Source organism: Muntiacus reevesi, chromosome 20, assembly GCF_963930625.1.
Source record: "Muntiacus reevesi chromosome 20, mMunRee1.1, whole genome shotgun sequence".
NCBI lineage: Eukaryota > Metazoa > Chordata > Mammalia > Artiodactyla > Cervidae > Muntiacus > Muntiacus reevesi.
In genome coordinates, this window is record NC_089268.1 from 49,499,886 (window position 1) to 49,527,430 (window position 27,545).

The 27,545-nt window shown below is 48.0% G+C and overlaps 1 protein-coding gene across 1 annotated transcript in view; it reads right to left on the reverse strand.

Moving 5' to 3' along the window:
• FARS2 (phenylalanyl-tRNA synthetase 2, mitochondrial) overlaps positions 1-27,545 on the reverse strand; it is a 301,221-nt gene that overhangs the window by 249,299 nt on the left and 24,377 nt on the right. The window contains exon 2 of the mRNA XM_065912933.1: positions 4,824-5,443. Coding sequence (XP_065769005.1) covers positions 4,824-5,420 — 597 coding nt within the window. The 5' untranslated portion in view covers positions 5,421-5,443. The remainder of the gene's footprint in view (positions 1-4,823; positions 5,444-27,545) is intronic.

Genomic DNA, 27,545 nt, shown 5'->3' on the forward strand with positions numbered 1-27,545 from the left:
AGGCTGGATTTTGTTTGTTGCATCCACATGATGAGTAGTTGGAGAAGACTCTTGAGAGTCCCTTGGACTGCAAGGAGATCCAACCAATCCATCCTAAAGGAGATCAGTCCTGGGTGTTCATTGGAAGGACTGATGCTGAAGCTGAAACTCCAATACTTTGGCCACCTGATGCAAACAGCTGACTCACTGGAAAAGACCCTGATGCTGGGAAAGATTGAAGGCAGGAGGAGAAGGGGACGACAAAGGATGAGATGGTTGGATGGCATCATCGACTCAATGGACATGGGTTAGGGTGGACTCCGGAAGTTGGTGATGGACAGGGAGGCCTGGCATGCTGTGGTTCATGGGATTGCAAAGAGTCAGACACGACTGAGCGACTGAACTGAACTGAACTGATGCAGTTTAATGTGTTTCTCTGTCCTCTGTATGTCTATAAATGTGTTAGATCCAGCAATTGAGCTGATACAGGTCCAGTTTTTTTGTCAGGACTCTTCACAGGTGGCCTTGTGTTCTCTCGACAGGAGACACGCGTGTCTGGCTGCTGCTCCTCCCGTGGTGCTGGCGGCCACGGTGAGCAGGGCCACCACCAGAATCACAGAGTGACTGCCGTCACCAGGCCTGAGCACTCTGAAGGCAGTGCTCTCATTGCCAGTTAGTGATCAGTGACTTTGGGTAACGCCAATATTTCTCTTTAACCCATGAATCTACAGCTGTGAATTTTTAGATAGCTAGGGACAGGGAAAGCTTTATTATTCTTTTCTTACTGCTTTCCACATCGATGACGTTGCAGCCAGGCATAGTTCTAATAATGTTATTGCGTCTCTGACATTTATTTACAGCTCCAGCTGTCTACTAGTACACGGACAACTTATTTTAAGTTTTTCCATGTGACTATATACCTCTAACACTTGGGTATAGAACTTATGTGTGTGTGTGTCTGTCTGTACAAACAAAAACACACATACATACTTACAGAATTTTAAAAACAAACAAATCAAGGATGCTAGTCATACTTTTCAGATTTGCTGCTCTTTACTCATTTTGTCTGCTTAATTCATCAATCTTTGATTGAAGTCATTTAAAACCTACTATCATCATGAACTTTTCAAACTTGGATTTCTTCGGTTTTGGTTTCTGTATTACAGCTATGACATCGGGCACATTAAAATTCCTAAGTCATAAAGCATCTTGGTCCATGTATTATCCCTCTTTATTCATAGTTACTATTTTTTCCACATATTCTATCTTATCTAATACTAAAAACTGCTTTACCAGCTTTGTTTTTAAGTGTATGCTTCATATACCTTTCTCTTGCCGTTTACTTTCAACCTCTGGTTATTTCATTTTGGGATTCTCTGATTGAAAAATGTCCAATCTGATAATGGATGTCTTTAAATCAGTAAATTTAACACATTTAAATTTGTGAATACTGATACATTTCACCTTTTCTGAAACACAAAAGGGTGTTACTCACAACTAATAGATATGTAACGTATATCCATTTCTATGTTTATTCTTGTTTCCTTTACCCCACATCTGTTGATTCACCTTTCTTCTTCCTGAAATACACTACACCATGAATAAAATAATGATTACCAAGATCATGAAATAACCTGAAAACTTTAAAGAATGACAATATAAATTTTTAAATTACATATGTAGCGTGATTACAATGATGGGGAAAAGAAAAACCCTATTCAGAGAGTAATAAGTGAAAGTAATAAGTGAAAGAAGGAAAAAAACTCTTTTTGATTGTTAAGGTTAGATCAGACTTGGTACCAGCTGAGGCCAGGAACCCACAAAACACCAGTCCTCTCTCCGTGACACTGTTCCTGGAACTAAAGACCCGGCTAGGTCGTGAGCAACTCCTCCGTGAAAAGCAACGGGACGAAGCAGAACGGTTGACACTCAGGGTTTACTCTGCCACCAGCTGGCGGGGCGACCCTGGGTGAGTCACTAAACCTGCTGGGGCTTCAGACTTCCGTGGCTGCAGTGGAAGTAATCTGCTTCACGGGGTTTTATGACGAGCAGCAAATGAAACAAGGCGTGTGGGACTACCTTACTGTATTGATACATATGTGTACGTGTGTGCATGTAGTCTTTGTGACTACAAGGAAGAACACACAGTCACATCATCCGAAGACAAGCCGTGCCTGCCCCCCACTGACCTGGCCTGGACCCCGCAGAAGTGTGAAACAAGATGAGGTCAATCCCCTCCCCGCCCGTTTCCCACCTTCTCAGGGAGCCGGGGTTCTCCCTCCACTGGAACACCAGCGTGCGTCTCACAGCCCCCACCGCCGTCTCCACGGCTCGCAGCCTCACCGGCCAGTGGGTGCTGGCCTCTCTCCTTTCTGTAACGTGATGAACTGGGGTGAGTGCCTGCCACTGCCTGACCGGGACACCGGCTCCCTGACGTCACACCTCTGCTGGCTCGCTAACTGCACGTGACATTCCATCACTGGGTCATGCTGCCCAGACTTTGACCTTTGTGTTTCCTAACAAATCTGCATCCTTATAATAGTTACTACCCTTAACCTAGAAAATAGTCAGCTTTCCCAAGTAGAAAAGTGCTCATCTCAGCAGTTCTGGGAGGAAGCATAGGTGGACTTTTGTGCAAAGCCAATACCTATTTCTGCATTTTCACAGATTCTCAGGAAGAGTTGAGCACCCTGAGGCAGTGGTCTCTTACAACGGGACTCACTGAACACAACAAGCGATGATTACTTATCAGCCTAAGGAGCCTACCCGTTCCTGCTCACATTCAGCAACTCAAGGAGCCACACTGTTTCTGCTCATTCAACAACCCAAGAGCCAACACCGTTCCTGCTCACTCCAACAACACGCTGACCTGATGTTTTGTGGGAGGGACTTTTGTTGATAATTATTCCTCCCGTTTCAGTGAACACGTTTGTAAGAAGCACTAAGGGAGTAATGTAAGATATTTCCTGTGCCTCATTAATTCCATTTGTTTCTTACATAAAAAAAGAGGTGATTTAAAAATACCTTAATGAAAGACAAATGACATTCACTCTTTTAGGAAACAGACTCAAGCTTCAGGAATTTTCGTAAATTGCCAAGAAAAAAAAAAAAGAGATTCACACAACATGTTAGGATGTCAGCTACCAGATGCGAGGAGTTGGGTGCTTTTGAGAATGACCAAAATATCAGATTTCCCAATCAAAAAAGCTCTCTGAACCCAAACACATACTTTGGGAATAGAACAGTAACGCCCTCTCACAGAGAAAAGCAGGCACAGCGGCCACAAGTGTTCAGCAGGGGACCCAGAGGAAGGGGCTTGGGGGCAAGAAGGCACCTTAGTCTCAGCCAGGAGAGCACCGGTGCCCTGGGCTACTAGGAAATCCACCGGTGTCCAACACCACGTCCGGGTAATTAACCTCTGCTCGCGGAGGACTGGAGCGACCTAACCACAGGTCTCGGCCCTGCATCTCCAGCCCTCTGCGATGGAGGGGAAGCGTGAGTCACTGACCACCCACTCATCAGGAGAAACGCAGAGACAGGCACGTGGAGGCCGGAAGGCAAAAGTTCGACAAGGGGCAGTAAAGGGCAGCCGGTTCCCGCCTTACTAACACAGCACGCTGTCCAGGACGTCCAGGGCCCCGCCTGCACCAAGGACACCGTCAAGGACGGATGACGCACGGACGCCAAGGAAGCTCCAGGGCCCCGCGCAGCTCTGCTGGGATCAGCCAGGAAACCGCGGCAGCCCTCCCCGAGACCGCAGCTCCAGGGTCCCGCGCAGCTCTGCTGGCATCAGCCGGGAAACCGCGGCAGCCCTCCCTGAGACCGCAGCTCTGCTGTCATCAGCCGGGAAACCGCGGCAGCCCTCCCTGAGACTGCAGCTCCAGGGCCCCGCGCAGCTCTGCTGGCACCAGCCGGGAAACCGCGGCAGCCCTCCCTGAGACCGCAGCTCCAGGGCCCCGCGCAGCTCTGCTGGCATCAGCTGGGAAACCGCGGCAGCCCTCCCTGAGACCGCGGCTCCAGGGCCCCGCGCAGCTCTGCTGGCACCAGCCGGGAAACCGCGGCAGCCCTCCCTGAAACCGCGGCTCCAGGGCCCCGCGCAGCTCTGCCGGGATCAGCCGGGAAACCGCGGCAGCCCTCCCTGAGACCGCGGCTCCAGGGCCCCGCGCAGCTTTGCTGGCATCAGCCGGGAAACCGCGGCAGCCCTCCCTGAGAGCGCGGCTCCAGGGCCCCGCGCAGCTCGGCTGGGATCAGCCGGGAAACCGCGGCTCCAGGGCCCCGCGCAGCTCTGCTGGCATCAGTCGGGAAACCGCGGCAGCCCTCCCTGAGACCGCAGCTCTGCTGGCATCAGTCGGGAAACCGCGGCAGCCCTCCCTGAGACCGCAGCTCTGCTGGCATCAGCCGGGAAACCGCGGCAGCCCTCCCCGAGACCGCAGCTCTGCTGGCATCAGTCGGGAAACCGCGGCAGCCCTCCCCGAGACCGCAGCTCTGCCGGCATCAGCCGGGGAACCGCGGCAGCCCTCCCCGAGACCGCAGCTCTGCCGGGATCAGCCGGGGAACCGCGGCAGCCCTCCCCGAGACCGCAGCTCTGCCGGCATCAGCCGGGGAACCGCGGCAGCCCTCCCTGAGACCGCAGCTCTGCCGGGATCAGCCGGGAAACCGCGGCAGCCCTCCCCGTGACCGCAGCTCTGCTGGCATCAGCCGGGGAACCGCCGCAGCCCTCCCTGAGACCGCGGCTCCAGGGCCCCGCGCAGCTCTGCTGGCATCAGCCGGGGAACCGCCGCAGCCCTCCCTGAGAGCGCGCGGGCCCCCCCGCCCCGCACCCCCACCCGCGGGCGCCGGCTCACCTGGTGGCGGGAGAAGAGGCGCACGGCCTCCAGCTGGTGGAACACGGGGTAGTGCTGCGCGTCGATCTGGTCGCGCCGGTACACGTCGCCCGCCACCAGGAAGGCGTCCAGCCCCGCGCGCAGCAGGTCCCACTGGTGCGCCGACGTGTGCGCGCGCAGCATGTGCGTGGCGTTCAGGTAGTAGCTGTCGCCCCGCTTCCGGCTGGGGTGGCCGGCCGGGATGAGCAGGCTGTCGAAGTTCTGCCAGGTGGTGACGACGGGGCAGAGGTCGTCGAACACGGAGAAGAGCGGGGCCCCCGCGCGGCGCGCGAACCGCGCGTGGAAGTGCTGCTTCACGCGCTCCTTGAGCAGCCAGAGCGGGTGCTGCGGCTGGTTGTGCAGGTTCCGGCCCACCTTGGACAGGACCTTGCGGGTCACGTTGCTGTACTCGTCCCGGGGGTAGGACTTGCCCAGCAGCTCCAGCGTGCTGCCCGCGGCTCCCGGGGCGGCCGGCCTCGGGCCCCAGGGCTGATGCTCGGGGCCCGGGTGGACGCCGCTGGCCTTCCGGGCCAGGTGGGGACGCACCTGGGTGACTCTCCTGAGAGCCCAGCAGACCATGGCGACAGCTTCCTTCACGGGTTCTGGAAAGAGGACACACACACGGCAGAGTCACCTCTCACCCGTGGAGAGTCGGTCTCCCACCCCCACCCCCCATCAAGAGAATCATGAACATCATGTTTGGATCCCCAATCTCGAGTCGTCCTTCCCTGGACACTTGAGACAATGAAACTGAAGCAAATGTCCTTTATTCATGTCATGTCATGTCCTGGATCCCTCACATGGAACAAACCTATGGATGTGACGACCTCCTTTTATTCTGACTCTATTCGGGGTCTCATTCCTTAAAGGACTGCATCCAACGGGCCCTGAAGGATGGAGGGAGAAAGTCTGAACTGCCATCCCCCAATTGCATCCTCATAATCACCAAGTTCTGCTCACTTCTGCCAAAATGTGACTTCCTGATTAGTTCACTATATTGTAAGATGACGTGAACACTTTTTTTTTTTTTTTTTTGGATGTTTCAAATAAAATACACCAGTTTAGGTAATGGTTATTTTTATGTAATTTTTTTAAAAATAGAAGTGAAAACTGAAGGAAATATTACACAGAGTGATAGCCCACACGGGTGGACAGCTGGAACTATTTTTATAGATGCAAATCTTTTCTATTCTCACATCTGGTCATGTCACTTCCACTTAATACCATTGCAGGATCCCATCAATGACACGTCTGTTTGGTAAAAGCGCAGGTTCCCACTGCACACCACGGGAAACCAGGGGCAGGGCTGCCCTCACCCAGGGAGAGATGCGGAGCAGTCAGGACACAGAGAGTGGCCAGATCTTTCTCCTAACGCCCAGGATTCAACAAGAGGACCAGACTTCACAACTGGAGGTCACGTGGCAGTCACCTCGCACAGGCTGTGTGCATCAAAACCGAGGTGACAAAGAGCCGGTGGAGAGGCCTAAACCCTAAAGGCGCTGGGAGCGTTGAGATGACACCAGAGATTTCTGGACGCTCTCGCGGGCCCACGAGCAGGTTTAAACGGACTCGGGGATCTCCGGCATGAAAAGCTTTAGATGTCAAATTCGTACAGTGGTGACGACAACTGCCGTGAACTTAAATCAGCCAAACCCATCTTCTAAAACTTGGCATTGTTACCACTGAGTTACTCTCAAGCCCACAGGTAAGTGGTGATTTGACTTCTAGGCTCTACATACTACCAGGAAAGCACGTATCTTCATGATAATAAATGCATTAGAAGGGAACAACATCGCTCCAAGTGACCGTCCAAGGCACACCGGGGGTGCACCCCGGCATCACAGCCCACCTGGATTACGGAGCTGAGAACACCCAGCTCCGAACTAAATGCCTGTGCACCTGTGAGGTGGCTTACTAGATGCCTGGGCACGGCCCTGGTATCTGAGACAGCCATCACGTGAGAAGGTTTCACGGAACCCAGAAACTCTCTGGATTTGTTCATTCATGGCACTGCTTTGTCAGAGTTGTGGCGGAAAGTGTTTTTGGCTGAGCTTCAGTGGAAATCTGTCTTCCCCTCCACCGTACTCAATGGCTTGTCACCGCCGCAGATATAAATTTTAAATATGCCCGAGCCGCCTTCTGCATCTCAGCACTCAGTCACGCTGGTGGGCTGTCAGCGACCCGGCTCAGCGCCCTTGGGAGACACAAGAAAGCCTCCTTCCTCCAAAGGCGTGTGCTGTCACCACGCTCAGGAGCCTCCTGGGGAAGGTGCTATGACTGCACACAGCCTTTGGCTGCTTTGGGCCCTCAGGCTTCTCATAGAAAACAGTTCCTATCTCCTCGGGAAAGATCTTGTTCATAATGTACTTAATTCATTGCTGGTACATAGGACACAAGATAACTTAAACTAAAGGTTAAAAATGGCCCGTTAAAGGTTAAAAAAAGAACCCAGACTGTTAAAAAACAGTCACCCACTGAGACAGAGAACACGGGATGAATTCTGGATTTTCCCCAAATGATTTCCATGCGTGTGTCTGCAGCTGGAGCGACCTGGGCCATGCTGAAGTTAAGAACAGGTGACAGAGCCACATTATCAAATTCCACATTCATCCAACTTATTTACTGCACTAGCGGATCTGCTTCTGGCAGAAGAAGAGCAATGTGGCATAACCTCTCCATTAGTGACGTGAAACCCTCTGATATCTCACCTCCAGGTTCACGGTCAAACGTCACTGTGGTCTAGAGTCAGTGACAAGCATTGCGTGGTGTTGATTTATCGGCCTCGTTTCCAGCATTAGCAGCTGCAGAAATAGCGGTTTTAAGGCTGAGCTCTTTCAGGTTTTAGAATGTGAAGAATCTGTTAATTCTACTGTGTAATCAGTTTCATTCTATTGTGTAAGAACTGCACACTCGTTCCTCGGGGGACATAAAACCCCATGGTCACCAGGCTCCATTATAGATGTCACAATGTTGAGTAGGCAAATTTCAAAAATACTACTTGTCACAAGAAGCTGAAAAGTAAGGCTGTGAGCAACTTTTGGCAGGAAAGAGCTCTCAAGAGGGGGCCCCTGTTGGTCTTGTCACTAACCTGAAATCAGACACCCCCACGTTCTATTCATCTCCAGCCCAAGCACACCTTTCAGATCTCCGAACCACACAATGCCTTGCCTAACCTGCTGGCAATCAACCCTGAATATTCACTAGAAGGACTGATGCTGAAGCTGAAGCTCCAATACTTTGGCCACCTGATGCAAAGAACCTATTGGTTCTTTCCATAGATCAGAGGAAAAGAAATGCAGACTAAGTCATTAACAGGTGACCAGACTGCTTCCCTAGCATCTGCTTCAGTAATCGCTCAAACAAACTATGAGAACCAGCTAACATCTAAAGAAAAAATCACAAGAAGTCCACAGACTGGCACACCAGCCTAACCCCCACATCTGAGTGATTAGCTGAGATGACTTCTTCAGTTTTTCCCTTTAAAAACTCTCATGGCTGGGCAGAAAATTCACATATGGCTTTGGAGGGACCCAACCACCTTTCTAGCCTCCCCTTGCCTTCCTTCTGAGGACAAATAACATGTTTCACTTTCTTAGGCACCTATGTGTTAGGGAATGACCTTTGGGTACTTCCAGAAATAGCATTTTCTTTAATTTTGATATATTAGTATTGACATATTAACAGGCTCATTGGAATTTTAATTACATGGCAAAACAGTAAATGGGTTCAATTAAAGTGTTTTCACCTCTCTTATCTCACAGGTGATGTTACTCAGAAAGGAACTGTAATAAAATAGTGTAGAGAAATAAAACACATCATGTTACGTTAGTATAATTGATGCTTTTGAATTGTGGTGCTGGAGAAGACTCTTGAGAGTCCCTTGGACTGCAAGGAGATCAAACCAGTCCATCCTAAAGGAGATCAGTCCTGGGTGTTCATTGGAAGGACTGATGCTGAAGCTGAAGCTCCAATACTTTGGCCACTTGATGCAAAGAACCAACTCACTGGAAAAGACCCTGATGCTGGGAAAGATTGAAGGCAGGAGGAGAAGGGGATGACAGAGGATGAGATGGTTGGATGGCATCACCAACTCAATGGACACGAGTTTGAGCAAGCTCCAGGAGATAATGAAGGACAGGGAAGCCTGACGGGCTACAATCCATGGGGCTGCAAAGAGTCAGACACGAGTGAGCGATGGAACAACTACTACAATGTTAGTAGAAGCTAGTTCTGAATTCAGGAAAATCTGTATCAAAACACTTATATATTTTAGAGAAACATACAAGATTGGGTTACAGAATGTTCATATGACCCAAACTGAAGGAGTTAAAGAAGCCAAGAACACAGCTGAAACTTTTCAAATAGGGCAAAGATCTTACCAAAGGGTCACCAGGACCCAGGCAGAATTCCGTCCCTGGGAGAGGAAGACAGAAGAGAAAGGCCAGGAGCAAATGAAGTCTGTCCCCAGGGACAAGGCCACACGTTATCAGGAGAGCTCTACTCTGAAGAATAACGGGGGCTATTCAGGGAAGGGTTTTATGCAACACACAAAGAATAAAATCACAGAGAGTCCAGCCTAGAAACACAGAAAGACGAGAAGATACTGTTTGTACAGATTCTGGAATTCACAGGGCAGCAGGAAAACTTATCTCCTGCTGGCTTGGTTGAAGCCAACAGAAATAGAAAGAGTCACACTTTTCATGCCAAATCAACCTACTGGTAAGTAACTGTCTGTGGACGTGGACATCTCTCCCTCTAGCAAATAACCAGTATAGGGTCAGGTGGACACTGCGTTTGGATATCATTAACCTGCAGTAGCATGAAACGCCCAGGAGAACGTCTGAACACACAGTTGCAGTCGGAGCATCCCGGACTCCTTCCTTGGGCTCTGTCCGTTTGGACACAATGACTATTTCCCCCGGATCTGCTGTGCCCAATTCCTAGATGTGATCGTGGGCACTGGTGCAACAACCTTGCTTTTCTACTTCAGGCCCTGTAACACCGGACAGCATGAAGTATATAAACTCTTTCCTCTAAAGATGCACCATCAAGATGTGTTTTTCTGATGGATTCTGGAGCATGCAAGCGGCACAAGGAAAGCCCCCAAGGCAGAAAGAGAAGGCTTCAGCACACAGGAGGGTCTGCAGCTGGGAAACACCCGCCACCCTTTGCCATTCACAAATGCTCTTCCTCGCCAGAATAAATGAATGCAATCCTTACCTCAAATAACCATCTATCCACCACTGGTTTCAGCAACATATTTAAGGTATGGCTGAAAGCCACCAGCAAGAACCTGGCACTGGACTCTGCCGCCTGGGGCGCCTGGCTTCCGCGGGCTGGCAGAGGCCCAGCTGCTCCATAAAGGAGCGCGCAGTTATGAAGAGCTTGGCAGCTCGCTCAGAGGGCAGGCGCGAGGAGAGGCAGCACCCGGGCACGCAGATCAGAGAGCCCCCCACCCCCCGACACCAAGGCCTCCTTATGAAATCGGCACCTTGTGTGTAGATAATGTCTTTTATTAAAACTAAGTCTAAGGGGAGAAAAAAGGAGCAACGAAGGCCGTTCTAAACACAATGGTTATCTGAATACACAAGGCCGCGTTCCCATTCAGAAGAGATGTCTTTTCACCACTGTAATTCAGCGGAGAAATGACTAGCAATACCATTCTTAGCACATAAATGCCGTGTTTTCAAGAATGAGAGATTGGAAAGTGTTCTGCCATGCTGGAAACTTCTTAATTATTCAAGAAGAGAGGAGTCCTCAAGAGAAAAGTAGCTTGTGATGGACACAGACAAATGGAAAAACACAACTTTTTTGTTTTGTTTTTTTTTTTTAAACACACACACACAAATCACTGGACTCAGTTCCAAGAGAAATCAGTTTCACTGTCACAAGTCAAAAGGTGAAAATCTGTAATTAAACGAATACATGAGGGAATGACTGCAGACAAAAGACCCTGCAAAATTAATTTAAAGCCTGGTTAATAAGTATCTAAAGATGTCACCATGTTTGGAATGGCAGTTGAATTCCCAACCACTCTTTCACAAATTTTCACTTGAGAAAAATATCAGTTAAAATTAAGTTCATGTTACTAGTACCCATTAGTATGAATACTTTCTTAAATATGCCAGGGGAAAAAAAATTCTTCTCAACGCATATAGAAAATAACACAAACTGTAAAACAAATATACCAAATTCATCCTTAATGCTCTTCAGAGTCTTATCACAGTCAAATGAAACATCAAAACTGCTAGTTAATCTCAACTTCGGTCAATCAACTAGCCATCATTTATTTTTGTCTTTAATGAAAGGTATTTACAGTAGTTCCACATGATACACATTTGGAGAATGACAGCATAATTCATTATCCACTAAATTCAGCATTCAAATAAAATGTAATAACCCTACATGTACAGGACAGTCTTAAAATAAAAAAATACTCAGCTAATGAAAAAGACTAACGTGTTCACCCAGAAATAATTAGCAAGCCGAATGGCTATGGCAAGTAAAATTAAAACTTGTTTTAAATCAACTCACTAAACTGCATATTAAAAACTATTTTAGGTAATTAGAAATAATACTGTTACACAGAGACATGGCCTCCAGGTTCAAAATCCTTCTCTCCTAAATATTCTAAATAAACTGATTTCATCTAAGATCCTCCAAATGAAGTCGCTGCATACAAAATCCTGGAGTCTTGGCTAGAGTGGAGGAAAGAGTCTCTGCCAGTTCTTAGCTCCATAATTACTTTTCTTGGTCTGCTTCTGTGTTTATTTTTTTACTTTTGTTTTTAGCTGGAGGATAATTATGTTACAACCTTGTGTTGGCTTCTGCCAGACGTCAACAGGAACCAGCCATCGGTGTACACAGGCCCCTCCCCCAGAACCTCCCTCCCACCTCCCTGCCCAGCCTGCCCCTCCAGGCTGTCACAGAGCACCAACTTCGGGTTCCCGTGTCACGAAGCGAATTCCCGCTGGCCGTCTACTTTACACATCGTAACGCTTATATTTCAAAGCTGCTAATCTCTCAAATCACCCCACCTTCTCTCTCCCCAGCTGGATTTACTTTTTTATATTTTCCTGAAGTATAGCTGATAGCTCCGCAATTATCAGGTAGACACCAACAGCTGGAAACATTTCTCTACCTACAAATGGTGACTCAGTGTCGCCTCTTCTCCGAAGCCTTTTCTTTCTTTCTCTCTTTCTGTTGATCCTCTTGGCAGCACCGTGACAGCCAACCACTGCTGGGCTGGCCAGTGCGGTCCTCCTGACTGGAAGGAGCACCGGGTTCAGGGCCAGGCTGACCTGACTCCTGCCTGGTCCCAGGCTGCCCCTGACGTTCCCACTGCGCGTCCTCTCCTGATAAACGCCAGCCAACCTCACTTTTTGCAACAGACACAGGCCTGGTAAGTTCCTTAGGAGTTTTCTTTTCAAACCAAAACAGTTTCCTGTTGACATGGTCCGTAATTCCAGAGATGCTCCACCTCTGTGACACCAGGTCTTATCCTTCATACTCTGCCCACACAGAACTGACCCATCCCTTCTTTCCTCCTGAGAAGCCCACGAAACCCTCACTGCGCCCACCCATTAGGAAGCTGGCCCATCTCTTGGATTTTTAAGCTCCTGGAGGAACAGGACGATGATTCTGTCCTTTAAAAAGAACCTCTTCCCAAGTCAAAGGAGTAACCCCCACTGGGAATACCCATGTTAGGTATTTCCAAATTGCTGTTTCACTGAGAAGAGACACCATCCGTTAACTCTAGCGATACCGCAACTGCTTCCTCCTCTCCCTACAGCAGGCCTCATGAAAATAACCAAAGCACAGCACTGAGGCTTCTCAGCAAGTCGTTCATAAGGACGCAGATCAAGCAGCACCCCTTAATTCTTATTTCAGACAGGCAGCCCCACACCTGCTAGATCATGCCTGAACACCGCATCGAGATGGAGAGTGAAACTGAGGTCCACATCTCAGCTTCCGTCCGCCCTGAGCAGCCCCAACCAGTCCTGATCATCCTGGGCTCTCTGCTAAGCCCCCTGGAAACACAGTTCTGCATTTTTCTGTAAGTTTTAAGGATTAGCTAGTACATGAAAGCATTTAACTCAAATTGCAAGATATCTGAATCATGAAAACAGTGAAAACAATACAGTCAATTCCCGTTACTCAAAGCAGTTCTGATCCAGAACATCTCTGAGTGCACAGAATCAGTGGACACTGAACCTCTGCTCCTCGGGAAAATACAGGGCCAGTCTGTGTCCCTGAGGCCAATTTTCAGGATTGTGGCAGCTTATGTCTTAGCTACAGGCTGGTCGGCATGTAGCTGACTCCTTCCACCTGGTGGGGGTTTCAGTATCCACAGGACCGCTCCCAGGGTATGGCTCAGAATGTTATCTATAGCCCGGGAGGAGGAACTCAAGCTCCGTGACACTGCTTGATGACTAAACTATTATTATTTGGTCTCCTTTGACTGTTTTCCTTTGCTTCTGCATTGTCTCACATCTCTTGTGCAACTTACTCTTTGCTTAAAGCTTGTCCACAGACAAAAAGCAGGCTGAGGACCTGGGGGGAAAAGGACCATAGGGTCCTGCTCTGTTTCACAAAGATGCAAAACACACACACACGAACAGAAAAGCATCGCTGGGGTGGTGACAAGTTTTCCCGACATGAGCACCGTGAGCCTGACTGAGGAACAAAGCCCCTCTCCCTTTTCTAGGGAATGGCTCAGGAAAACACGCAGAGCGGTGCCTCCTGTGCCCGCTCAGAGAAGTGGACACCGGAAAGGACCCTGAAGACCGGCTGGTTACACGTGCTCCCTCTCTGGACGAGAGGCCTGGGTCCAGCTGGAGGAGACTCCCAGCTCACCCCGGGGCCAGCGGGAGGCGGGCCCGGCCTCGGGGCCACGGCTCACTCTTCCACATGGCCACGTCCCGCCACGGTCCCGGCACCCTGGAGACTCTTTAATGAGATTTCCCGGTTGTTTTGGTGACAAGATATTTGAAAAATAAGGTCTGTGCTTCACAGGACCACACACTCCAGGAACAGAAGCGCGTTTTCTTCCCTGGCTGCCTGTGAAGGGTAATAGGCCTATTTTCCGATTGTGACATTTATTTGAAATTCAGATTCTATTGTATAACCTAATACGAGCTGTGAAGATAATTAATATAAATGTGAAAATCTCAGGGCGAAGCAGGAGACGGGAGGAGAAGGAACATTCTTAAAGTTCAAGCCGCTCTCCTGTGCTGCTTTAGGCATTTAACTGTCTGCCTGTCTCAAACACAAAATTCAAGCATGATGCTGAATTCCTCTCCTCTCCGCTTTCCCATCACCTGTTCTGAACACAGAACACATGGGCCTGTCTGCGCCAGTGTGTCTGAGGCGCTGCTGGCACGCTGCAACTGAAAGGAACCCCACGCTGACCTTGCGGTGGAGAGGTCAAGGTGCCCCCTCACTTAACAGATCACATTTGTTTAACTGACACCGCCCCTGATGAACATACTCGTGTAAATTAGCAGTTTCGCAACCTCGGAGTCCTGGCTCTTTCTTTGCTATTGTTCAGGTGCTAAGTCGTGTCTGACTCTTTGCGACCCCATGAACCGCAGCACGCCAGGCCTTCCTGTCCATCACCAACTCCCAGAGTTTACTCAAACTCACGCCCATCGAGTCAGTGATGCCATCCAGCCATCTCATCCTCTGTCGTCCCTTCTCCTCCTGCCCTCAATCTTTCCCAGCATCAGGGTCTTTCCCAGTGAGTCAGCGCTTCACATCAGGTGGCCAGAGTATTGGAGCTTCAGCTTTAGCATCAGTCCTTCCAATGAATATTCAGAGTTGATCTCTTTTAGGATAGACTGGTTGGATCTCCTTGCAGTCCAAGGGACTCTCAAAGGTCTTCTCCAGCACAATTCTAAAGTATCAATTCTTCAGCACTCAGCCTTCTTTATGATCCAATTCTCACATCCATACATGACTACTGGAAAAACCACAGCTTTTCTGCTATCTTTAAAATATCAAAATAGCAATTTGCCTTACAGATTTTCCACCTTTACAACAGATCAAAGAGAAAAATGTCTAAAAGTTGCTCATTGCTTTACTAATACCTCTTGCAAAAGGTCTGGTGGAAGAACAGATGAATAATAGAATAATCATGACATTACTATGACTAGTATTTCTTGAGTCACTGAGCACTTCACAGATATCACCTCATCTAGTCACCAGCAGAATTCAAGATTGACATTTTACAGAAAAGGAAAATGAGGCTGTACAAACACATAGAAAACGGGTCCTGGTGAGAGCCAGAGCCCAGATCGAACCCAAAGCCCGCTGTCGTTCACATCAGGTGGCCAAAGTATTGGAGCTTCAGCATCAGTCCTTCCAGTGAATATTCAGGGTTGGTTTCCTTTAGGGTTGACTGGTTAGATCTCCTTGCTGGCCAAGGAACTCTCAAGAGTCTTCTCTAGCACCACAGTTCAAGAGGATCAGTTCTTCGGGGCTCAGCTTTCTTTATGGTCCAACTCTCCAAATTTAAAAATGATCCCCAGGACTTCCCCGGACCAGTGGTTTAGACTCCAAGCTTCCAGTTCAAGGGGTGCGGGTTTGATCCTTGGTCGGGGAACTAAGACCCCACGTGCCACACAGCATGACCAAGAAAATATAAAAATAAAGTACACTAAAAAATAAAAAAAAAATCCCCATGTTCATTTGAAAAATGAAAACAAGTGACAGAAGCTGGTAAATTTTTGAAAAACTAATAGGAAAACAATAATAATAAAAACTGGTGCAAGAACTGACAGAGCAAATACATTTGGAGATATCTAAAAACTTAATATACATTCTCTTTAATCAAGATAGAAATGGCTCATGTAAGAAACAGTGTTAAGAAACTAAGTATTTGGGAGAAAAATGATCTGATCTTCACTTCATCTGACATGCCAAATTAAGACGAAAGTTGGTTTTTTTTAAAAGTTGGTTTTTTTTTTTTTAAGAAAACAGAAGAAATATGAGTAAGTCTTCAACTGATCTGGGGTTGGGAATGAATGTTTAACCAGTAAATAAAAGAAACAAATGGTACATATATGTGACCCATGAAAATATAAGACTCTGCGTATGTGTGTGTGCGCTTTCTCACTAGAGTCCAACTCTCTGTGACCCCAGGGACCACAGCCCGCCAGGCTCCTCTGTCCATGGGATTTTTCAGGCAAGAATACAGAGCAGGTTGCCAGGTTCTTCGGGGGAACTTCCTGATCCAGGAATCGAACCCGAGTGTCCTATGTCTCCTGCATTGCAGGTGGGTTCTTGACCCACTGAGCCATCTTTGGATGTTTACAGATATCAAAAAATTTGAAAGGTTAAAAAACAGTTGGGAAACATTTCTGCATGGAGTGGCAGAGTCAGCCACTGTTTACTTGAGCTCTTTGAAATGCTGACGGTCTTTTCGAGTCTGACACCACATAAATAGCTCTGCGCATCATTTTAAATACAGATCTGGGAAACACGAGCATATATTTTATTTCAAAAACAAATCTGGGCTTTTGAAAACAGTTTATTTGCCCACAGATTTATGAGATGCCATACATGTGAAGAAATATCTTTGGTTTTAGAAACACTTTGAAGACTCCCAGCTTCCAGTTACACGGGAATGAAATAAAGTCTCTCTGACTTTTAAAAACCATCAAATGCCAGATCGTTCTTTCAGAGAAAAAGCCCGTCTTATTTTATAACTCTAGAATGATATATAATATTTAGAACAAAGATATTTTTTCCTCCACTATGAGCTTTCTTACTAAGAACTACCTTATCTTTTGGGTTGTTTTAATCTCAAAGGAAATAGTATCTGATAAATAATGTCAATTGAAAAAAATGCACCTGAGAGTCATGCGTTTTAATTTGGGGCAAAATGAGCCCAGGAGACAGCCTCTCACGATGGATCTGAGAAGCTGCTCCAAAGAGGTGGGGGGAGGGCAGTCAGTATGTATGTGATTCTGGTAAAGGGGGTACATGCAATGAAACATACTTTTGCAGAACATTACTGCTAGTCACAGGGCTTCCCAGGTGGCGCTAGTGGTAAAGAACCTGCCTGCCAATGCAGGAAATGAAGGTTCAATCCCTGGGTTCTATCCCTGGGTTGGAAGATCGCCTGAAGGGGAGGGGCACAGCAATCCACTCCAGTATTCTTGCCTGGGAAATTCTATGGACAGAGGAGTCTGGTGGGCTACAGCCCACTGGGTCGCAAAGAGTGGGACACGACTGATGGGACTTAGCATGCACGCACACTCTGCTAGTCATGAGGGACAGGTGTCTGCAGTCAGGATTTTGGTGCTTTTCTAGATATAGAGTTGCAAGAACCGGGCTCATACAGTCCTGAAAATATCTAACTATCTGAAGGCCTGTTCTTCCACTTTTTCCCGGAGCACAGAGTGCCTCACTCCTGATCATCACCCTGCACTTCTTTCAGGGGCTGTTGAAGGATAGCGGCTACCGAGGCCAGTGACTGCATTCTTAGAGAACTGGATGGTAAGTGCCAGTTTTTACTCGGCAATAAAAACAAAATGTACAGAGGAAAAGGGTGAAAGTGAATGGTTCGATTACATCTCTGCCTCTGTAATTTTTCCTGTTAAGTCTCGCAGGAGCTCTGTACTGAAGCGGCAGGCCCACTGCTTCCTGAAGTCTGTGCTAGAAAGACACTCAGCCAGCAGGAGCAGCAACGCTGAGTCCAGCACCTTCCAAAAAACCTCTCCTGCCTCTCTCTTCTCTGCAAAAGGCAAAACACTTGCCCCAAAGTATGAAAGGAATGGAGCTAAACGCACAGGTACCCTCAGTCGACTCCACTCACTGTAGGTAAAATTACTACCACTTACTACCTGACAATCGCACTATGAAGAGTCTGTTTACATGCATGGGCGCTGGGTAGCTCAGTCGAGTCAGACTCTTTTGGACTGCAGGCTATCAGACTCCTCTGTCCATGGGATTCTCCAGGCAAGAATACTGGAGTGAGCTATCATTTCCTCCTCCAGGGGATCTTCCCCACCCAGGGATCGATCCCACATCGCTTACATCTCCTGCACTGGCAGGCTGGTTCTTTACCACTGAGCTATTTGGAAAGCTCCTGTGTTTATACACCAAATGTTAAGTTTTTTTTAACTTTCTACTGTGTTATATATATTTTCTTTGATGCCTGACCACACAATTTCTCCATAAACTTAAATCTTTGATGGCAATAGTGAAAAACTAATTCATGACACCTCTACACACTGAATTATTTAATGCAATTGTATGTCGTCTAACAGCACTGCTGAAATATTATAGAAAAATGATTTGTAATTTCTAATTGATCAGAAACACGTTAATTTTCAGCTAAGAATATCTGTTCAGAAGAAGCAAGATTTGAAATCGTTTCTACCTGAATGACATCTGTGCATTTAATTAAATCACTTATGGATTTTTTTAATATTGGTTAAAAAAAATAACATCATTACCTAGCTGCAGGACACAAAGATTAAAAACACATCTATTAATGGTCTTATGCGCAGCCCACCAAACCAGAAAGCCGTGACACTCAGAAGAAGTAACGTGGACCAACATGCACCATGGTCTGTCCATGGACCATGGACAAAGCACCACCATAGTCGCCCACGGGTCACCGGGGATCTCTTCTCCGTGTCGTCCCCACCTCCCCTCGGCAGGGTTTCCCGGAGAACACCTGTCCCTCTCTCCGGCCTTGGTCATCACAGAGGGTCGGGTGGAGCAGAACTGAAGTGGACAAGGAAGCCACAGGCCTGCGAGTCACTGACAGTCACCCGAGGTGAGGACGCAGAGCTGCAAGCAGGAATTCCTGACAAGCACATGTGACAGTCACTCACGCTGGGGACCCGGGCTCTCAGAGGTCAGAGGCCCCAGCAGACGGTCACATGCCTGAGAAGCCGGACCCCATCCCAGCAGCTTCACGGAAAGCACGAACCCGTGATGGACATCCTCAAGTGGCAGTATCGGACCCTAACCTTAGAGTCAGAAAGCCTGCGCCCCGAAACCAGGCTTGGACACAAGCTCGATGGTGGTGGAGGAGGATCCACACCACAAGGGAGCACGGCTCATCTGTCAAGGCTGCGAAGTTTGACTCAGCAATTGCTTCTTCCCCGGGGAGACACATACAGCTTTTAATTGTTTTCTCTGCTATTAAGTGATTCACAATTACTTTATGTTAAAAAAAATAAACATGAAAATGCAGACAAGAACAAAGGAAAATATTACTTCTTAACTTTATCTTTTAAACCAACGCACCAGAACTATAAACTATTTCACACTTCCGACCATCTCTTTGTGAGGACCCAGATCCTCAGGTGAGGCTGAGCAGCGGGGGGACGGGACATCCGGTGTTCTTCACCACCAGGACTTCCTAGTGTAAAGTTCTGGCGTCCTCACCCAATTCCACCATCTCCGCCACGGCACCCACTCAGCTTCATTTACTGAAGACGCGCTGTTAGATCTGGAACTATGCTAAGCTCTTTACACACATTATCTCACCTACTGTTCTTAAGTCAATAGACTTGGGAATAAGTCTGTACTATCAGACTTTTAAAAAATTAATCTGATATTTTTCATAGAAAAATTATAATAATAACATTGAAATGTTAGGAAAGGGTAGGCAGTGAAGAGCAAATTCCACTAACTCCCCAACTTCCCTATAAGCAAGTTTCCACGCCGTAGAGCTGTATGCACCCGCACCCACACACATGCCCCCTGCAGACTTAACTCTACACAAAGGTCAGCGTCTGCTCTGCACCTCACTCTTGTCAGTGAAGATCCCAGGGAAGGTGCGTGCGGGTCCATTTCATTCTTTTACCCGCGGTAGTCTTTCATCATACGCGTGTCCCACAGTGTAATTAGCCATTTCCCTTTGACTATGTAACTTTTTCCAATATTTCGCTAAAATGAATAAATCTATAAAGAATGCCCTTGTACACATGTGGTTGCATATACATAACAGCATTTTTAGGACAAACTCCTAAAAGCTGGACTGCAAGGTCAAACGGTTTGCGCGTCTTGAACAGAGAGGGCCGATCGGGTCTCCCAGCGGGAGCACCCTGGCTGGCAGTCCCACAAGTGATGTGCAAGTGCCAGACCCCTGGGCCCCTCGTGACACGGCCCCTGACCAAGCCCTATGCTGCCAGCGAGTTTGCTGAAGTGAGGTCACACTGAATCATTTGTAAAGGGGTTTCTAACTCCCACTTTGTGTAAAATACTGTTGTTCAAATCGTCACCCCCGACATCAAAGACCTTAAAATACATGAAGCTGGAGCGCCTTGGTACTGAGTTACACAGAGAAACACGCTGACAAGGGAGTGCATCGTTGACGAGAGGACGGGCAGAGTCCCGCAGAGGTGCAGGAGGAGGGACCAACCCAGAGAAAGAGGGGCGTGCGTCCACGGAAGAGGCGAGGCCCCGAGGGCACAGTCAGTGATGGACACCTTAAGTCTGGAGAGCCTCAAAGGACCAGGGAAGGCACCGCAGAGGGTGCAGACCGGATGAGCGCAGGCCGAGCTCAAAGTCACAGCAGACGCGTGGGTGCTATGCTGCTGGTCTGACGGCTCGCGAGGCACGGCTCAAGATACTAAGTGGCCAAGTCAGCAAGTGACCCCACGGACTGCAGCCCACCAGGCTCCTCTGTCCGTGGGATTCTCCAGGCAAGGACACTGGAGTGGGTTGCCATTCCCTTCTCCAGGGGATCTTCCCCACCCAGGGATCAAACCCGGGTCTCCCAGATTGCAGGAGTACTTTTTCTACCATCTGAACCACCAGGAAAGCCCCCACGTGAAGAAAAACAGTAGCCAAACAGCATAGCTTCACAAGTGACAGCTGCCAATAAGAATTTCTAAAAATCAATTAAAAGCAGAGACCAGCAATGCAGTCTTCTCTAGACGATGAGATCCTTGGACAAAGGCTCAGCGCCTAGGGAGGCCCGACTCCCCTCACACATCCTGCAGACTCACCCTAGGATCCTCGTGAAACACCTGCTTAACAAGATCGTGCTGCTCAAGGTAACTAGATCGAGCAACGCTACAGCTTCCCCACGTCGTGCTCTGTAACCTTCTGATAACTGCAGCTGAGTCTCTGCAAGACAGACACCAACAGAAACAGAAAAAGTCCTGGGTTCAAATTCTAAACCCATCTTAACTAGCAAGTCATTTTATCATTTTCTTTTTTGCATTTGATCTCTTTAAACCACAGTTTTGTCATCTGCAAAACGGTTATAAATACTATGCAGACCAAGTGAGATAACAGTATATAGATGTACAAATATATATATATATATATATATGTAAACACATGGAATCTAGGAGGGTGCCTGGCAGACAGTGCGTGAGTTCTACACACAAATTGCTTTCTTCTCCTTTCCCGCCTATTTAAGTAAAATCAAAGTATATAGCATTGGGACTGCCTGGTGGTTCCAGCGGTTCAGATTCTGAGTTTCTACTACAGAGGGTGTCGGTTTGATCCCTGGTCGGGGAACTAAGATCCCACGTGCAGTGTGGTGTAGCCTAAAAAAAAAATACACAGCATGACTTAAATCTTGGTTCTTCATGGGCACATGGTTTAGTTTTCTTTCATTTCACTGACAGAATTCCATAAAAACAGCACAAAAAAGTATTTGGTGAAAGAAAATGCCTAGACAATTAAAAAAGTAAAACGGTACATTTTTAGACGTTATTGATACCAAAAAAAAGGTGTTTTGAATTAAATTTTAAAAATCATATCAGAAACTCAATGTTAGTACAGCATTCTTCGTTTGGCCTATAATCATGAGAGCCGAGTCAACTCAGAGTTAGTCACGTTGCTGAATGAAAGCAAGAGTCTAGATCTGCTGTCAGCGCTGAACCACTGTGGCCTTACTCCCTTGTAACAACGGGGATCACCTTTCCCCGGGGGCACTGACCCCCTGCCAGTCACGCTAGGGGCTCAGGCACGATCTCGGGGCAGCACCCGGATAAACGGTGCTGAAGTCACGTGACAGCGCCCTTGTTTTCTTCACTTCCTCTCCGACCCTAAAGCGTCTTACACCCAGTTGAACACAGGTGTGTGCCCGTCAGCTGCAAGGAGAGGAGGGCACTCTGGGAGAGTATGTGTTTAAATGAAGCCCTGCTGGGCTCATCTGAGGAGCTCAGCTACTTTCGGTCCATCAATTATCAAAACCTGCCAGAAACTGCTAGGGGAGCATCTTCCAAACCTCACAAACATAAATCTGCACGCTTCCTAACATTCCACACGTCCCAATTAGCCTTTCATGCTCTGCTCGTTTCTACTTTATAACCGTAAACTTCTTCCCATTGATTCTCAGCACTTCATGTATTGGCAGGAAACCTCTACCAACCTAATATAAAGTCATGCATTTATGCAGAGCTTTTAATTAAGTCCTTCTGGAACCCCCTCGGCATCCTGATGAGGAACAGGCGGAACCCTCCTCAGGGGGTTCGGGGCTGGTGGTGCAGAGTTTTCTGTGCCTTCTGGGCCCTGCCCAGGGCTCACCACACCCTGAGTGCCCAGGGTCCCTCGGTCACCGAAGCAAAGCAGCCCTGCGCTTGATTGCCGGCTCCTGAACTTCCCAAACCTAACCTGGAAGTCATGCTACCTCTCAGAACTTTAATTTCTTCTCTGAAAAATGGGGGTGAGGAATACCCATTTCACAGTTTCTGTGAAAACTAGAAATAACCTAAGATCACTGCGGAAGAGCTGGCACATAAGCGCTGGTGAAGCTGCACGTGATTTTGACTGACCCACCCAGACATCCTGAGACTAGTTACACAGGAAGAGCGGACAACGGGTTCAGAGCAACGTCCCCTTTAAGACCGGGAACTACTGGCTGGCCCAAAGGTTCATCCCGGTTTTTCCGTAAGATGTGAAACCCACAACATCTGACAGAAAAACCTGAACAAACTTTTTGGCCAACACAATATATAGTGGGGGTCGTACCAGGCCCTGAGAAGCAGCCAGTCTTCTCTGAAATTGGCCTGACCCTATGGCACATGGACTTTCCAGGTGGTGCTAGTGGTAAAGAATTCGCCTGCCAACGTGGGGAGACGCAAGAGCTGCGGGTTTGATCCCTGGACCGGGAAGATTCCCCGAAGGAGGAAATGGCAACCCACTCCAGTATTCCTGACTGGGCAATCCCATGGACAGAGGAGCCTGGTGGGCTACAGTCCATGGGGTCGCAAAGAGTCAGGCATGACAGCGACTAAACCACGAACCATCTGTGACGGGCAAATCCTAAGGGGTAGAGCAGGTACAGCGTGGTGGGCTGGACGTGGGGAAAGCAGAGACATTTAAATGCTCCCAGCAGACGGGAAACATGGCTCCGGTTAACCTCTCATTCTGAGTATCTACGTACAAAGCACTTTAAAAGCACTTCAGCAATCTAATAAACACACTTTGAAAAAGGAGACATTAAAATGCAGACCGCCATGATTAATTCAACCAAACAACACAAGAGAAAAAACTAAATCTTTTATCCAAAGGCTACCTGAAAACTTCCAAGTTCCTAATAAATGATGGACCCCAAAATATTTAGCAATCTTTAATAAGATGATCAATCAACACTACTGACCTAGTAATACATTTGTACAGTCTTTTAGAAGTTACAAAGTACATATGTTCACATGCTCACATGTTCTAACTACTCAAATCTAACGATCCCGTCGGAGTTAATGAATGAAGATATCTCTGGGGGAGCCTGGAGGCATAGTCCAAAGAGGTCTGTTAATGAACATAAAATTTCTTTGATGCCACATGTTTCTGATTTTCTTCTAATCCACAATATTCTTGTACTTGTTGTAATCAGGCCAACATATGATAAAACCTCCACAGAAATCCCTAAGCAAAGGGGTTCAGAGAGTGTTCAGGTGGTGAGCACACCGCCGTGCTGGGAGGGTGGAGGGGCCCCGCGCCCCCACGCGGCCCCCGACCCACACATCCTCCTACGTAGCTCTTCCGCTTGGCTCTTCCTGAATTATGTCTTTCATCATAAACCTGTAAACCCCTACATAAAGCACTTTCTGCGTTCTGTGAGCCAATCCAGCAAATTGTTGAACTGAGGAGGGCATTGTGGAAACCAAAGATTTCCACCTGGGTGGTGAAAGGTATAGATGGAGACCCAGATGGTAAGTAGCATCTGAAAGAGGGGAGAGTCCCGCGGGACTGAGCCCTTTACACAGGGTCTGAGCTAACGTTGGGTAGTCAGTACAGAATTTAATTGTAGGACACCCAGCTGGTATCTGAAAAATTAGAAAGGAAAAAAAATGCATTTGATATCAAAAATGTTATGACCGACAACAGCTCACAGGCACATCGACCATGGCAGGACAGCAGTTACAGCCAGTTAAGAGACACGGGCGAGTTCTTCCGTGGTCACAATTTTGAAACATCAAAAAACTGATGGGAAAAACTGAATAAGGTGGCGTTCGTGACTGATTTCAGAAATCAGCATCCTACAGAAACTTCAACACGCTGCACCAGCTGGTCGACCTCAGATTATGAAAGTTAACTTCTACCAGCTTGTGTGTGGGTTGGCTGGCCAGGACGGCCCCATGCAGATCTCCATGCCTTATGGAAGGAAATGAAAAAGTGTTCCCTTGGACGACACATCGAGCCCCTGCTCGAGAGTCTGTGTTCGTTCTGTCCAGGATCAACATCCTGCCAGTCACTAGCGCAGCAACACGGGCTTCCCCCGGGGCTAAGTGCAAGCCCTCCGTGCAGCGAGTCACATCTCAGGGGCACCGAGTCCGCGAAGTGCCCCACTGATGGTCACACGAAATAAATGGAGCCGCACTGAGCAGTCACGGATGAAGGTAACTGTCACGTCAAAAAAGCACACGCATCTTCTGAGCCGTCCTAATATACTGGCCAGCAGCCAATTCTCACCAAGTGTACCCGAGAAGTCACATTTCCAGTCCCTCCCTGACACGGAGTTTTGTATTCTCATCTCTGCCAATCTGAGGCTTAGAAATGCATGCTTTTATATTCATTTCATTGATGACTAGTGATGTTTATAACGCCTTCACATTTTTTTTTTATTAAACTTCAGACTTCTTCCCGTGAATTGGCAATTCTAGACATTTTACTACAACAGTGATGACTGTTACAGTGAATTCATCCAAAGTGTATACTGCATGTATTAGAAACACCTGGTCATCTGCCTTTCATCTTTCTCATAGTGTTTAATAAGAAAAATATTGTGGATTATTTGGAATATTTTATCAAAAAGCATAAATCGTGAGAGGCACCTTCGTAAATAACTGGACTTTTGTTTTTTTTTTTTTTTACTTCTAACCTGAAAATGTGTGCACAATAGTTCTGCCTGACACGGCTCTTTTAGAGTCTGTTGCCTGAGCTGTAGGAAGGTAATGTGTCCCACGACAAACACCAGAAACGCCTGCGGCCCCCAATCTTCAGCAACGAAGTGATCCTCGTGTTTGCAGGGTGGACACTGCTCAACGTGGCCCCTGCCCGGGGGAAGGAAGAGCAGCGGGGCTCACACCAGTCCCTGCGAGCCCCCGCCTGCTGCTGGATGGCAGACCCATCAGGTGCACTCGGCGTCAGGAAGCAAAATTAGCAACGCATCATTCCGGCAACTCCCCTAGCTTTGCTATAAAAGGTGGAAACAGATTTGTTATAGGGGCTCTGGCCCACCATATGTCATCAGTTCCTCTCCCCTGTGACAGAGGGGAAATTTTAAAACACCCCCAGAGCTGCCAGCTTTCGGGGGGATGAGGTGTCCCAAAGGACTTGATAGGTTACAAATCTATAGAGCAGCCAAGCCACACAGAAACATTCTTTATTAACAAAACTAACAATGAATATCATGAGAGGTGGAAGCCGTTTTTGATAAATGCTCCAGTTTCTCGAGCTCTGCGCCTGTGAGCTGCAGCAAAGACAAGGACCCAGGTGTTTGCAGCGCTGCTGACACGCCTTCCTGCGGCAGGACGGCTTGTCTCTCAACAGGGCGGCCCAAGGAGGCAGGGAGGGAACACGGGAACTCCTGATGGGTTCCAGGTGGAGAGCCTATCGATGCTCCTTCCACTGAGCCCGTAGCCTCAGCACACATTTCCCAGCAGTCCGGGGCCGCCAGCCAAGCCCAGAAAGGCAGGGGGAAGGCTGGATTCCAGCCTTCGTTTCATCCAAGTGTTAGAGCCAACAGCCACGCTTTCTCCAGCATTCTCTGCACACAGTCAGCCAGGCACCTACGATCGGGCGCCCAGGTGTGCTCTTTATACGCTGGCAAATGAAAATTCATTCCACCAAAATTATACAAATGTCCTTTCACTAACATGTTCAAAAAACAAGAAACAGAACAAGAACTGAGAAAGGGAAGAAAAGGTGGTTGAGAGGTTGGTGGGTCCACCTTTTCATGTAACAGCAGAGTAGAACTGTGACAAACACATTGATGGAAAACCATAGTCTCTTCTTCCTTGCAATTATCCCTGAAAAGAGTGGTGACTGACGGGTAAGGGAAGAGAAGGGCGGAATAGATTATAAATTAATTGGTAGAGAGACTAAATCCCAGATGTAAATTGCCAATCAGTTTCAAGCAGGTAGAGTGTGTATGTGTTATCCTCACTCTTTTCTGAATAAATTCACAGCCCTGAAGAGCAGGAGCTGCTGTCACTGCAGGACTGGGGGCAGGTGGGGAAAGTCCTCGGTGAGGTCAGCGTCCCGCCAGCTCCTCCCTAAGGCTCAGCAGTAATGAGCCCATCACCAAACTGGTCATTCTGCGCTATCCTCCCAGAGAGCCGCAGAAGGATTCCAGATGGGAGCAGCTTTCCACCTAAATATTCATGACAGAAGCTCATAGTAAAAAGTATATGACTTGTAAGTGTGACTTGCTACCTGTATAATCTGGAGCCTAAGGGAAGCAGGAGGAAGTCTTCTGAGCATCTCTGAGATCAAAATGGAAAGGCAGCCCCATCTTGGTAAGGCTAAACCTTGGTATCTCTCTTGGGCAGAGCAGGGCAATTCCAAGATGGTATGAAAGATAGGCTAAGGGCAACACCGTCCTGTCCACCAGAACTATATCAGCTTCAGTGACCCAGTGGGGCTTTAAAATAATAGAAGTTAAAAGGGAAAACACACACGTACGCACGCACACAGAACTTTCTTCAGAGGGATAATATTACAGATTGGAGGAAAAATTTCAGAATTTTCACATCTTATGATGTGAATTTCCTCTACTCTTCTAGATTCTTCTGGCTGGTCTAAGATTTAAACTGACATGAAACAGATTAATAAGGAAGAAAAAAAGAATCAGAAGTTTGACAGCATGGAACACGCGAGAGACCCAGAAAAACCGAGCAACTGACAAAATGGCTAAAGCCCTCCCCGGAAGTGCCACTTTGAGCTAAAGACAAAGGATGTCAGGGACAGGGGTGCAGGATGTCAAAGCGGAGAACAGCAGTGGACATGGAGCTAGAAAAGCAAGCGTTCGGTGAATCGGCATGTGCTGGGCCAGGCTGAGACCAAGGGACAGAGTGGACACTAATCTCGGGCATTTTCTGCACCAGCTGGACCCTGGGACCTACCTATCAACACCCAAGCGCCTTGAGTCCTAGGGAACACCTGGAGAGCACGGAGTGCGTGCATCTGAAACCTTCCCAGCTCTAGTCTACCTTCTGGGCGGCCCAGGAAGGCAGGCGGGGTGAGCCATCTGCCTCCGCTGCCCTAGAGCTCCCCCCG